This window comes from Stegodyphus dumicola, chromosome 9, assembly GCF_044657685.1.
Source record: "Stegodyphus dumicola isolate Sdum_Otavi_A_Nest chromosome 9, ASM4465768v1".
In the NCBI taxonomy this organism is placed as follows: domain Eukaryota; kingdom Metazoa; phylum Arthropoda; class Arachnida; order Araneae; family Eresidae; genus Stegodyphus; species Stegodyphus dumicola.
This window is the reverse complement of record NC_140776.1, coordinates 65,909,837-65,923,933: the sequence shown is the minus strand read 5'-3', so window position 1 is coordinate 65,923,933 and position 14,097 is coordinate 65,909,837. Positions and strand designations below refer to the sequence as shown.

The window sequence follows — 14,097 nt, the reverse complement described above, 5'->3', positions numbered from 1 at the left end:
ATACCCTGAAGATGAGCTTTTGATTAGCAGGGCAGAGATAGTAATCCTCTACCAACCAGAAATCTCTGAACAATAGGGCAAATTTTGGAATTAATGCCAGGCAGAGATGGTAAAATAAGATCTTGCATAATTAAAACACCTACTGGTACCTTAAAAAGGCCTATACAATTGTTATATAATATGGAACTTAACTAATGTTTGTATTTTGTATTTTTAGGTTTGATTCTCCTGACCTTGCTGATAGGTATCATTTAATGTTTTGTAAAATTTTATGTGCTTATAATTATGTATGCATGTTTGTTATATTTAACCATTTCTCCAGGATTTATTGTCGAAATATTAATTGTATATTCTAGAATATATTATTGAAAGATGAACTCTCCACCGAGTTCAGGTGGGGAGTGTTGTGTAATTTGAAGAAAAAGGCTAGAGGGCGCTGTTGCTCGCTTAGTTGTAAGAGAATAAAGTTTGCTCATGTGGAAGGCGGCGGCCTAAGAATACGCTCTGTATATAGTAATTAAAATATTGTCAAAAATGAAAAAGTGTTAAAATTAGTGAACTCACTGAACCACCATCATCTGATTTGGAGATGCACAAAATTATTAGAGAAGGTGAGAGTAAAATGAAATTAACAAACGATCTTGCTTAGGGCAATCTGCAATATGATTACTCAATGATTATTTCAAAATTTAAAGATAATAATGAATTTTATTACTTTAGATTTGACAATGACAGATTTATTCAATGACAATGCCATATCTCACTTTAGAAGCATTTTCAGTGATTCTCAAGCAGAGTTTGGTGGTGCTTAGAGATAAGGGGGGGGGAAGAAGGACATGCCTCCTAAAGACAGTTACCTGATGTTTTTATAGAATTTCGCATTAAAAGAATAACATCTTCCTCATTATTTTTCTCTTACGCTGTTACATTCCTTTGAACAAGTGCAGAAAAATTAAAGTGAGTTTTTGTCTATTTTATCTGTTTAATATTGTGTTTATCTTTTTTGTTTTACATTTAATGATTTCCACTGGTTTTGGGTTGTGAGAATTTGAGCACAACGTACATTTATGAAGTACAAATAAGCAGTTACTTATGATCCAAGAATGATTTAACCCATTAGCTGCTGGTGTTGCGTTCACGTAACGGTCAAAATAAATGCGTATATAAATATAACTACCTAAGATATTTTATACCAGCAGATGATTTTAAATAGGGAATATTATAAAGATTATTTCTGTAAAAAATATTTGCCTTCAACAATCATTTTTTTATAATAATTAATCTCATACTTTAAGCAAAATTTTCGACCGGGTATTTTTGCTGAAAATATTTAATGAAAGAATCGCGGTCTTTATGAGTGATCTATTTTTAGTCAAGGTCACCGTTTATCAGAGCATTACATCAGTCAGATGTTTATATTTGTGGAAAAGGGAAGGGAAAACATGTGCGTTGATGCAACGTCAGCAGGAAACGGGTACTCAATCTCCTTTTTCACTCATTCCTTTTGATGTTCTGGTTGTTTAGAAATGCCTAGAACGAGGTATCTTACATTAGAAGAAGCCCTTCGAAGATTTTTTTAAGAAGAAAGAGATGATGATAATGTTAATAATGACCAGAATGAAACTGATATTGTTGTTGTTCCCTCAGAAATTGCAGAGGCTAGTGACGAAGAAGAAAGTGGCAATGCTTTAAATAATGATTATGATATTTTACCAAATGATACTGCTGGCGAAGTTGAAATTCACGTAATAAGTAAGTTTCAGCCTTCTAAAAGCAGTTATAGTCATACTAAAAAGTTTAAAAAGCAGAAGACTGAAATCTTGAAGTGGATAAAAAAGGAACTGTTAGTTATGTCTCAGGAAGAACATGAAGAAAGAGATAGAAGAGAAATTATAAAAGACAAAACACAAGGTAAAACTAGTGCACAGATTTTTCTTTTTGGTTTAGACATTTACTCTAAAAAAAAAAAAAAAAAAAAATTGCACCTGAAGCCTATATGAGAAGATTTATTGGAATATTATTGCTTACAGGATATCATTCTTTACCTCAAGAAAAAACGTATTGGTCTTTTGATAAGGACATTTTTGTTCCTGTTGTACGAGAATTGATATCACGTTTGCAGTACAGGAATATGAAGCAGAATTTGCATTTGACAATACTGATAAATTATATGAGGTGAGATCGTATTTAAACTTACTAAATATCATCACATTTTACTACTAGAAATATAAAGTCTCTTTTAGATTTCAGATGCAAGAATGCATTATTCCTTTTGCAAACTCCTATTGAGAGTGTAGAATTAGCCAGAAATAGATTAGCAACAGGAAGACCTAGTAAATTCAGCATTCAAAAACCATTGCATGGAGATGGTAGACATTTTATTGTAAAGTCCGTTGATAACAAAAGACTTTGTTGTAAAGAGTACCATAGCCAGACTGTTTATAGATGCAAAGTATGTAATGTAGCTTTACATCATGACTGTAATTCAGCTTTTCATGCTTGAATCTTTAAAATGAAATAATCTGTAATTGTAAAAGAAATAAAATGCATATTTTAATATTAAATTAATTACAAGTAAAGTGCTTTGTAGATTTATAAAATGTTATACAGCTAAAAAGTAATCCTGCGCTCCACTCAAAAGAAACATCACACGAGTACAATCCTACTCACTAAACATCCGTAGTCTTATTCCGCTGACATTGCGCAAACGCAACACTCGCTTTTTCCACAGGTAAGAGCATTTTTTTTATTATCAATGTAAATTTATGTTATAAATGCTTAATTTAATATATGTTATTATTTTCATGAGAAAAGAAACATTCCTTGTAGTTTTAGTGGTTAATGGGTTAATCCATTTTACATTAAATCCTATGGGGAAAATTATTTTGGTTTGAGAACATTTGATGATTTCCTGAACAGCCTTTTGGAACAAAGGAAATCTGTGAACCGAGGTCTCACCATACTAAATCTTTTAAACTATCAAATTCCAAGCCTTCCTAGATAAATATATGAATATTTCAGATAATATAATCTCCAATTTTATAAAAAAATTATCCTCTCTTTTACCTTATTTATACAATTTACTTCAAATAAAATTAATTAAAAGTTCACAAACCTGTTGCTACTAGTTGACAATTTATATTCTATTAAATCAGAATCAGTTGGAATTCGTTTCAAATGAAAGATAAGTTTTCTGTATATATTAGGATTCCACCTAGGATCTATAGATATCTCACTCTGTTTAATTTCTATAAAATCAAAAATACAAAAAAAGAAACAGGAAAATTAAATATGCACAGCACAATTTTTAAAAATATTACAACATAAAATAAATTTGAAATATATATATTGAAAATAACTCTTGGAAAAACAATGAACATTAGTGAATTGTACATTTACCTTTTTATATATGAAAATATTAAAATCAAGGGTTTTAATTTTGTGTTAGAAAGTACAATATATATATATATATATATATACAGTTAAAATAAGTACACAATTAAGTTGTACACATACAGATACAAATGCTCATAAGATCAATTGTGCATTATTAAATTACAAATAAACAAAATTATTATCTTATTTGAACTTTAATGCAAGTTGGTAAACTTTATAAATAGATATAATATATATTATAAGCACTTTAAGATAAGAACATTAAAATATTTAGTGAATCATTGGCATGTTAAAAGTTCATTTTCATTCGTCATTATATATTTTATGTGAAGGAAACTTTTAAATATTCAATTCAGAACCATTGCAAACCAATAAATATACATAAAATTTGCATGCACATTTACTTGAACAGTACGTTCCTAATCTTACAAACGTGGCCACTGATGGATCAAGAGGATGATGAGCTACCGGAAATATCAAGCTTTATGAAATAAGGGGTGTATTATTCATAACTCATAATGTTTTACTGAATATTACTTAATCATGAAAGTTTTAGCATAATATAGGACACAGAAAAAATATACTCTAAAATAATTGTTAAAAGAAATCTTATATATGCCAAATCGAAGAAATAACTCAAATATATACCAATCCAAAGAATGACTTCCTCACATGTAAAAATCTCATGATGGTAGACTCTCTAAACTCATTCCGTTTTCATGCAAATTTGTCATGTAAGCAGGGAAGGAAATGTTTGTAACAGATGCACCTTACTCCTCCAAATAATGAAGCTTTTTTCAATGGCCTTTAATCCTTCCCTACAAACCACCCTTTAAACTTTTCCACCGTCTTCCAAACTTTTGCTCCATTCAAGATAGGATGAACTATTGTTGAGAATACAAAGTGCTTTCTTTAATAGATTTTCTTTTTATTTTAGAAATGTTTTTATGAAGGAACAAAAACCAGTTCCACCTGTAAAGCCAACCAACACTAGAAGTAAACCTAGACTTACTCAGTTTCTCATACATTTGTTCCATTTCATAAATTTCCTTTCCTTTAAACTATCATTATATGCTCTTTTCCCACATCAAGACTCATTTTTAGAACTAATTTCCAGCTCTATTGTAGTAGCTCATCCAAACACGAAAATCCATGGCAATTTTATTAATACTTTCCCCATTGTCCAGTCTCTTTATGGCATCCTATTAACTTCCATTGTTGCAATGTCTAAAATCTGAAAGAAATATTACTCCTACCAATTTTGTAATAACAAAGAGCCAGAAATATTTTTGGGAAAAAATCAGAGGGCAAAAGTGTAAAATTAATTTTATTGTGAAAACTGATGCATATTCTGAGATAATTACATGGTTCCCATGTTAAACTCTTACCATGAAAAAACAAAAAACAAACAAACAAACAAACAAACAAAAAAAAAAAAAAAAAAAGAGGCATTTGAAATTAATTACGCAACTATTTTGCTTTATCTAAGAACTGTTTTGTAAATTCTGCTACACAGCATTTATTACCTTTTTTTTTCAGATTCAAAATATTGAATAAGTTGCCAAAATGAAAACTAATGTCACTTTATTGTATGACAGGGAAAAATAAAAATATTTTATTTTAATCTTATTTCTTATATAGAATTTCAATATATTATCATTATTTTAAAGAAATTTATCAATGCTATAATGTTTAAAAAAATCATCGGAAAGTTTCCAGATCTCCGAATTAAAAATAAAATCGTACCATTTATATTAGAAATAGGAATAATTATAACTTACGAACCCATTCAATAGATAGCATTTTTGTCACTGAAACACCAAAAATATTCCTCCTATATATGCTGATTTGGTTCCTAGACAAAAACCCACTGGACAAAAGTGCACGCAACAAAAGCCCACTATGATAATTAAATACATGACAAATACCCACAGCGATGAAAGCACACATTGATTAAAGCCCACACTGATAAAAGTCCACATAGATATAAGCCCATGCTGATAAAAGCCCACATTGATAAAAGCACACATAATAAAAAGGAACTTATGGTTTTTTTTATTACTAAACCGTGTAATTATAATTTTAATTATAATAAGTGGAGTATTCAGATCTGAATTTATCTCAAATATATGTCTGCTTGTATATTTTATCACTACTTTATTTGTTTAATTTATTGAAATTGGTTGAAAGAAAACTTTCTACTCTGTGATTAAGTGATTAGCTATAACGTTTCGATGATAAATCTGAAATTGCATTTTATAATTTACTTACTTATTTAACTTTGGTATGTGTATGTGAAAATGAAAAATACCATTGTGGAGTTTCTCACATGCTATATTTAAGGTAATATGGCTGAGATTAAATATAATAATGTTTCATTATTAAAACTATTAACTTTTAAATTAAAAAACACTTGAATTTCATTTTATTTCTTTTTAGTTTTTCCTTTAGTTCCTTTTTAGTTTAGGAATATTAAAACAGTTAAGCACAATGAAAACTTGGCTAAGAGATATTTTATTCTTTACTTTAGACTGAGCTTATTATCAAAGTTTAAACATATTTCTCTTTGAAAGCTTTTTTGAATGTAACAATTATAATTTGCCGATTTTCTAGAGATATCTTCTTTTAGATTTCTGAATAAATTAAAACTGTCAGCTGACAACCTGTCAGAAAATGAATTCCAAATGTAACCTCTTAATCTTTCAACTACAGCAATTTAGAAAAGTGTTTTTAATTTTCATTTTATTTATTTATTTATTTATTTATTATTATTATTATTATTATTATTATTATTTTTTTTTTTTTTGGTTGGGGATATGGAACAACTCTTAGAAGTCAACATATCTACAAATTTAAGTACAATCAACTGAAACTATAGTAATAAATATGTAGCATTTTATTAAAGAGTGTGAAGATTACAGAGAACTATGCATATAATAACATCTAATAAAATTTTGTAACTACATAAATATATGTTTATAAGTAATCAGATTCAAAGTTCATCGTTTTCATATTCTAAGTATACATATTATATAAATTCATCATTCATTAAAAGTATTATGTATAGTAATAGAAAATTAGTATGTTTCAAATTGTAATTTTTAATAATTTGTCTTGCATTTGCTGTATATTTGTTCAAGACATATGGATACCAGTTATATAACACGAAAAATAAACAGAAAGCAGCTAATCTTATATAACAGTTAATTGTGAAAGAAAAATTATAGTGCTCTTAATTAGAGTTATAGTGATTTTAAATCTTCCTATTGTAAATAGCCGATTTCTAATTGATATTAGATTAAATTAATTTCATTAAAAATTAGAAAATAATTGTAGTGAATTATATCTGATGCTAATTTAAGGCTGCAACTTAATAAATACTTGTTTCATTCATCTGGAGAACTTGTAGTTGAGTGATTTGAAAGGCCTCAATAACTTTTGATTGCAATTTGTTCTTTACATTTTCTGGCTTAACCGTGACAGAACGTTACTTTTGATTTGAAACAATGTTTCAGGCAGCAAAAGGATTTAAGAAAGAGCACTTGTTGTATGTTGCGAAAGAAATTGGTGCAACATTGCCTCAAAAGATCACAATAAGGGAACTGAAAGAAATTATTTTACAGAATAAGCACTATTTGGAAGATCCATAGTTTGCAACAGATTTTTTGGTAATGACTGTCAGTGAGCAGCGACAAAAAGAAGAGAGACGAAAACAAATAGAACATGAACAAAAGCTCAAACAAATAGAATATGAATACGAAGAACGGGAAAAGATAAGACAACACAAAATGGAATTGGCGCGAATTCATGCGAAACTGCCAACGGCAAGCGAGTCTCAAAATTCTGTTTTCTTCACTGGATCTAAAAAGAAATTTAATTTACCGAAATTAGAGATTAGATAGTTTAGTAGTGACATTAAAAACTAGCTATCCTTTTGGAGTCAGTTCCAACATATTCATAATGATGAAGAAATTGTACCTGAAATTAAATTTCCGTACCTTATTCAAGCTACTGTTAGTGGATCCAGAGCACAAGAAGTTGTGGAAAGCTTCATGCCTACAGGAGCCAATTACACCAAAGCAGTTGATAGTCTCAAAACTCGGTTTGGAAGAGATGAACCTTTAGTGGAGGTTTATGTTAGAGAGTTGTTAAAATTGATAATTTCGGTTCAAAAACATGAAAAAATTTCAATGACATCTCCACATGATAAACTCGAAACATATCTTAGAGCACTGGAAACACTGGGAGTGACTACTGATAAATGTGCTTCGATACTTTATCCTATGGTTGAATCTTGTTTTAAAGAAGTGTTCCTAAAAGCATGGAACAGAAGTGCCTCTTCCGCAATTTCAACCGATGCTAAGGAACGATTGACTAATTTGATGTCCTTCCTTAAGGCTGAAACTGAAGGGGAGGAAAGAATAAATTTAGTAATGTCAGGTTTTGGTTTATAGTCAAGTGAAAATCACCAATCTTTTAAGAAAAGAAGAGGGCATTTGACAACAGGAAGAGTACCTACAGCTGCCAAACTACTTTCTACAGCTTCAAAGGATGTGAAGAAAGCATGTATTTTTTGTTCAGGGAAACATGCAAGCTCAGACTGTTTTTCTGCTCAAAAGATGAGTATAGCTGAGAAGCAGAATATTTTAAGAGATAAACAATGCTGCTTCACTTGCCTGACAGCTTGACATCCAGTACAAAGTACAAAGTGTTTCTGAAATGTGTATACATATTATATAAATAGCCGTTATATAATATGCATACACACTTATATAATGGCTATTTATATAAATGTGTATAGTATGTGGTAAAAAACATGTGCCACTTATGTGTGATACTCTAGATGCTCGAAACAAGAAATCAGACAACAGTGATGAAAAATGTGCAAGTTCTAAAATTAGCATGTCTAACATCACTTATGGCCCAAAGGTATTCCTTCAAACTATGAAAATAAAACTAGTTTCAGATAATAAGGAAGTATTTATTAGAGAAATCCTAAATTCAGAGTCTCAAAAAAAAAAAAAAAAAAAAAAAAAAAAAAAAAAAAAATACAGTACAAAGTCCGTTATCCGGACGTCCATTATCCAGAATGATCTATAATCCGGACCTCAAAGCCACAGACTTTTTTTTTGTATGCTTTGCACATGCGCGTTGGGAGGATGTCTCCAGATACATTAAAAAATGCTTGGCATAGTTTAAGGCAGGCTACTATATTTCATGGTGAGGACGATGAAGATGATAGCCGCTAATTTGAAGGTTTTCAGACATCACAAACTAAAGGTGAAATTTTCCAGTTATTGAATTTTGTAAAGAAATGTGGAGAAGTGGTAATAAATGATGATGATATAACAGGAGTTTTTCATTGCAACGATAATGGCCCAATCACCAATGAATTAACGGACGGCGAAATCATTAGTACGGGTCTAAATCCAGAAAATACCGCTTCCGATAGGTGGAACTTTGTGACTGAACAAGATATTATGTCTGTTTATAGAATTAAAGAGAAAGTATTAGCACAAAACAAAAAAAAAAAAAAAAAAAAAAGCAACATAAACAACTTACATTGAAAGAAACATTTAATAAAGTAAACAAATAAATATTAAGCATTTTTTTTTCTCTTTTGTAAATTTTGATACCCCTTAGATCATAATTGCTCTTTATTTCATAAATTACAGTTTCATATTTTTAATTGTATGATTTCTGCATGCCATCTTACCAGATTTAAATTGATGATCTATAATCCGGAAAAACTCCAAATCCGGAATCGCCGAAGTTCCAACGAGTCCAGATTACAAACTTTGTACTGTATATTCAAAATTCGAGCTGAAGAAATGGGATATAGTCTAGTAAGAAAAGAAACTCTTATACACTCTTTATTTGGGAGAATTGATTCTGAAAAATGTGAACACATGTGTTATAGAATCAGACTAAGGAATCCACAAAATAATATAACTTGTAATATGGAAGCTTTAGACCAACCAACTATATGTGATAATATTGCACCTGTTAGTTGAGGTTCATGGATCAAAGAGCTTCAAGAAATGAAGATAGCATTGTCAGATGTGGGTAAAGAGTCAACAACTGTTCAAGTACACCTTGGAGCTGACATGATAGGAAAATTTATGACAGATCAGCGTAAAATATTGACTTGTAGACATGGAAACTTTACTTCGTTGGACCTTATCAGGAAAATTATCTGATAAAAAGATATCTTCAACCAATGCTATGCTCGTAACTTCCCTTTTTGTGAAAGAAATGGATATTTCTGAAATGTGGAAATTGGATTCTTTAGGCTGCTATCACACGTCGGTTTGTTTCGAAAGAACAACTGTTTGGAACAATTTTTCTCCTTTGTCACAACAGCCAATCACCACAGCTCGCTTTGGGGTTAACACAGGGGAAACTGGTTCTCCATTACAAACAAGCTAACAGCATTCGGCGCTGATAGCTGATTGGTTGAAAACGAACAACTTGCAACATTTTTCGAAAGGAAGGAAAAAGTCGCACGTCTTTCTTTCAATAGTAAACCAGGCAGAAAAATTGTCCCAAACAGTTGTTCGTGTGAAACAAACGCCGTGTGATATGGGCCTTAGAGATACAAGATTCTTCAGAACAAAGAACTAAAGAACTTTATGAGGTCTCAATGGAATATTTTTTAAAGACTGTCAAAGTTGATGAAGATCAATGTTTTCTTGATAGTTTACCATGGCTTGGCATTCATTTACCTCTACCAGATAATTTTAATCTGGCACTAAAAGGGTAACAAGTGACCACCTGTAAGCTTAACACTGAGAATTTCTATGAAGAGTATGGAGAAGTGCTCAAAGAATGGGAGCAAGAAGGTGTTATCGAAGAGGTTCCTAAAGAAGAAATTAAGTCATCTTGTCCCTATATGCCCCATCGACATGTGGTGAAGGCAAACAGTACAACTAAAATTATACCTGTGTTTAATGCTTTTTCTAAAGAAAAGGGAACTCCTAGTCTCAATGATTGTGTTGAGAAGGGACTGAATTTGATAGAATTAATTCCTTCCATATTAAAAAGGTTTCGCTTGTATAAATTTGGCATAACAGATAATACATGCAAAGCGCTCTTGCAAATCAATTTCTATAAAAAAAGAGATTTCCTCCGATTTCTACGGTACGATGAAGATGGGAATCTCAAACATTATCATCATCGCAGAGTTGTTTTTGGTGTTTCTTGTAGTTCGTTCTTGCTCGGATCAACTAATCGATACTATTTAGAAAGGAAACTAGATGAAGCCAAGCAAGGAAATGAAAAATATTCTCGAGATATTATCCGACAACTGATGGTCAGCTTTTATGTGGATAATTGCTTGACTAGTGTCAAAACTGAATCAGACCTGAAGCAATTTATTGAAGTTGCGATTGAAATTATGGCTGAAAGAAAATTTGTTTTACGAGGGTGGGAGTGCACTAACCCATCTGAATCTACAGCAAGTTCAACAAACGCTCTAGGAATGATGTGGGAGATACATTGTTATACTCTTCCCATTAATATCCCTGATGTGAAATAAATAAAGAACCTAGTAACCACCAAAAGAAATATTTTAGCTGTTTCGCACAAAATTTTTGATCCTCTCGGCACAACTGGTCCAGTGACATTGCGGCCAAAACTCTGGCTACAAAACTTCTGGAAATTAAAAATTAGTTGGGATGAAGAAGTTGATACAAAAACACATCAAGATTTTTTAAAATGGCTAAATAAGCTTTAAATTTTATATTTTCAGCAAACGTAGCACCACACGGCACCCGCCGCTGTGGTGCCTCATCATCAGCCTGATGACATCAGGATGCTCATTGGTGCCGTCAAACCGAATGTCTAGTCCACGTGCAGAGGATTTCACTTCACAATAGTGAACTGTTTCTAGTTCGGTCAGTGGATTAAATTATATTTATTAATTGTTTTTAACATTTGGAAATCATATATTCTGCGAAAAACATTTTGACAATTTTTTAAAATAAAAACAGGGATACGGTGTTACGCAGATAAATAACTTTTATACTGTACGTAAGACACAATGAATGGTAAAATTTGGACTGTTCTGTTAAAATTAGTTTCTTTTTCGTCTAACAAAACAAAATTTTTTTCAGCGAATTATTTCTATAAATATAATACATCACTGAAATTACTTTACCACACTAAAACATTTCTCTTTATATTGATAAAATATTTCTTTTATATTTCCATAAAAACAAAATCTTACAATATATAAATTTAAACATTAACAGTCTGCAAAATTGTATGGCCAGTTAACCAGTTAAAAAACCAAAAGCGCTTCAGCACATAGGTCCCCGCTCTGATACAACGCTTAATAAACCATACCTTCAGATGATTTTGAATGCCAAGTGCAGGAAAAGTAGTTGTACGCGCCTCAGTGCTATAGTATGCTGTGCTTCTCCAGTAGCCCATACATATAAAGCGTGATTTTCTATTAGTGTGCAGTGCGTACACATCAAAACTTTCTACATTTGTTTGCTTTTGAACGCGCTACGTGGTGCAGCACCTAGTACTGCATGCACTGCGAAAATACAAGCAAGCAAATCAACATAATATTTGAATACATTATAAATAATATTTATTATATACCATATAAAGATAGGTGCAGAAAATTATTGTCAATCATAATTTTGCCAGCCCTGCACATATAAACTGCACGCCAGTGGTTGATCCTCTTTACCTAAAGTCAGAAGGTAAAGCTATTCACTTGCGCTGTATATTAAGCGGTCCATTTTGAATTAGTCCAGTCACTCACTACAGATGGTTACATTCAAGCCTTAAGAGTATTTATTGCAAAAAGACGCATGATATCAGTTCTTTACTCAGATAACGGCTCGAACTTTGTAGGAACAAACAGTGCATTAAAAATCTTAGATTGGAACAAATTTATTCCACTCAAAGCCGCATGGCGGATGGTAAGAATGCTCAAGGAACTTCTGCGTAGAGTGTTAGGAAAATCCACCGCAGATTATGAAAAGCTCAACACGATCCTGTGTGACTGTGAATCAGTAATAAATGCTAGACTGCTGACGTACATACAAGATGACCCGTGTGAATTGGTACCACTGACACCAGGAATGTTTATCCATAGAGGCAGCAACAGTGAGACTCCAGATCTTCCTTGATAAAATGCATAAAGTACTTGCAGAAGTTGGATGAAAATCTTAGATAAAGATTTAGAAATGAGTATCTTGCTCTTTTAGTCCACAAGGGAGTCAGAAGAATTGATGCTTTAAACGTTGGGTATATTGTTCTAATTGGGCATGATCATGTCCGACGCATCGATTGGCCACTTAGAATAATTTTAGAGATTTATCCCTGGAACAGATGCCGTTTCAAGAGTAAGAACCTACAAGGGAGAGAGAACACATCCTTTTCAAAGACTATCCATTAGAAGTGTCAGCAAAAACTGATGTTGATCTTTTGAAGGTTTCTAGAAAAGGTGACATATCTGTCAGAACTGTTTCCGGCTCTTCTGTTCACAACACTGATACCATTGAAATCAGACACCCTCTCAAAAGTAGATAAGGAAGGACCATAAGAATTCCTCATCAAATGGATTTGTGGGCATTTTTTTCCCTAAACTTTTGCGATTGTATAGAACATTCACAAACTTTAAAATTATACTTATTCTAAATTTAAATTGCAAAGTTCAGTTTGTAAATTTCACTTTGCAAGGTAGGAGTATGTTAAAGATTGTACAATAATTAATATCGTTATTTAAACTTAACTAATATTTCACTTATGATTTTCTACTTATGTTTTTGTTATTACTTTTCTTTTTTGCTAAATGACAACAATCATTATTGTTTTAAAAAAATATTTCATTCCTCTCCTCAAGCCTCGAGGCTTTGACGTGCTCACATAAACCAAACCAAACTCACTAATCAACTTGATGTTCAGTAACAAAAGAATGAGGATAAAGGTTGAAACCTTTTATTCAAGAGAACTATTTACAAGGGTACACCTTGTGCTTAACATATAGACCACTGCCTGTGGTGTTATGTTACGTACAAGTGAAGGAGCCACCTAATATTTACCTCAAATAAGTAGACATTAGCTATACAGACTAGAAACACAACAACCTTCTGGCGTCTTCGAGTTATGATCAAATTGTGACTCCAGCCAACACTGCAAGTTCTGCCACCACCGGTCGTTAAATTAGATCAAGTAAAATGCATTACATTACATGATACATATAGTGATACACAGTTGTGCGGGTGCATAATTTATGGCATTATTTATTGTAATGGGTACAGGCATCATATTTCAGGAAATTACATATTGCAGTAGATAAAGGCGTCTTAAAGATGATGTTCTTTTTAGGGCGTGTTTGCAGACATAATCTGTTTACATCAGTGTTTACTCTCAAAATTAAGTTAGCACTATAAAATTGTTTACAAAGCTTACTTTATTCTGCATATTTATGCTTACTGCTTACATTTAAATATTGTCGTATAGATGTGCTGATACTTTAGCTACTCAGTATTGATGAATGAGTTGCTTAAGTATCAGTACAACCATACAACAATACTTAAATTGTTGTGTTGATATTTTAACAACTCAATCGACAAAATATTGAGTTGCTAAAGTATCAGCACAACTAATAAACATTTCAAGGTAATAAAATAAATAGAGGAACTTAAGATTAGCCTAACAGGCTTTCTCAGACAATTAACT

General features: G+C 31.6%; 1 protein-coding gene across 1 annotated transcript in view; it reads right to left on the bottom strand.

Moving 5' to 3' along the window:
* LOC118195958 (midasin) overlaps positions 1-14,097 on the bottom strand; it is a 589,327-nt gene that overhangs the window by 191,708 nt on the left and 383,522 nt on the right. The window contains exon 50 of the mRNA XM_085823548.1: positions 3,116-3,248. Coding sequence (XP_085679674.1) covers positions 3,116-3,248 — 133 coding nt within the window. The remainder of the gene's footprint in view (positions 1-3,115; positions 3,249-14,097) is intronic.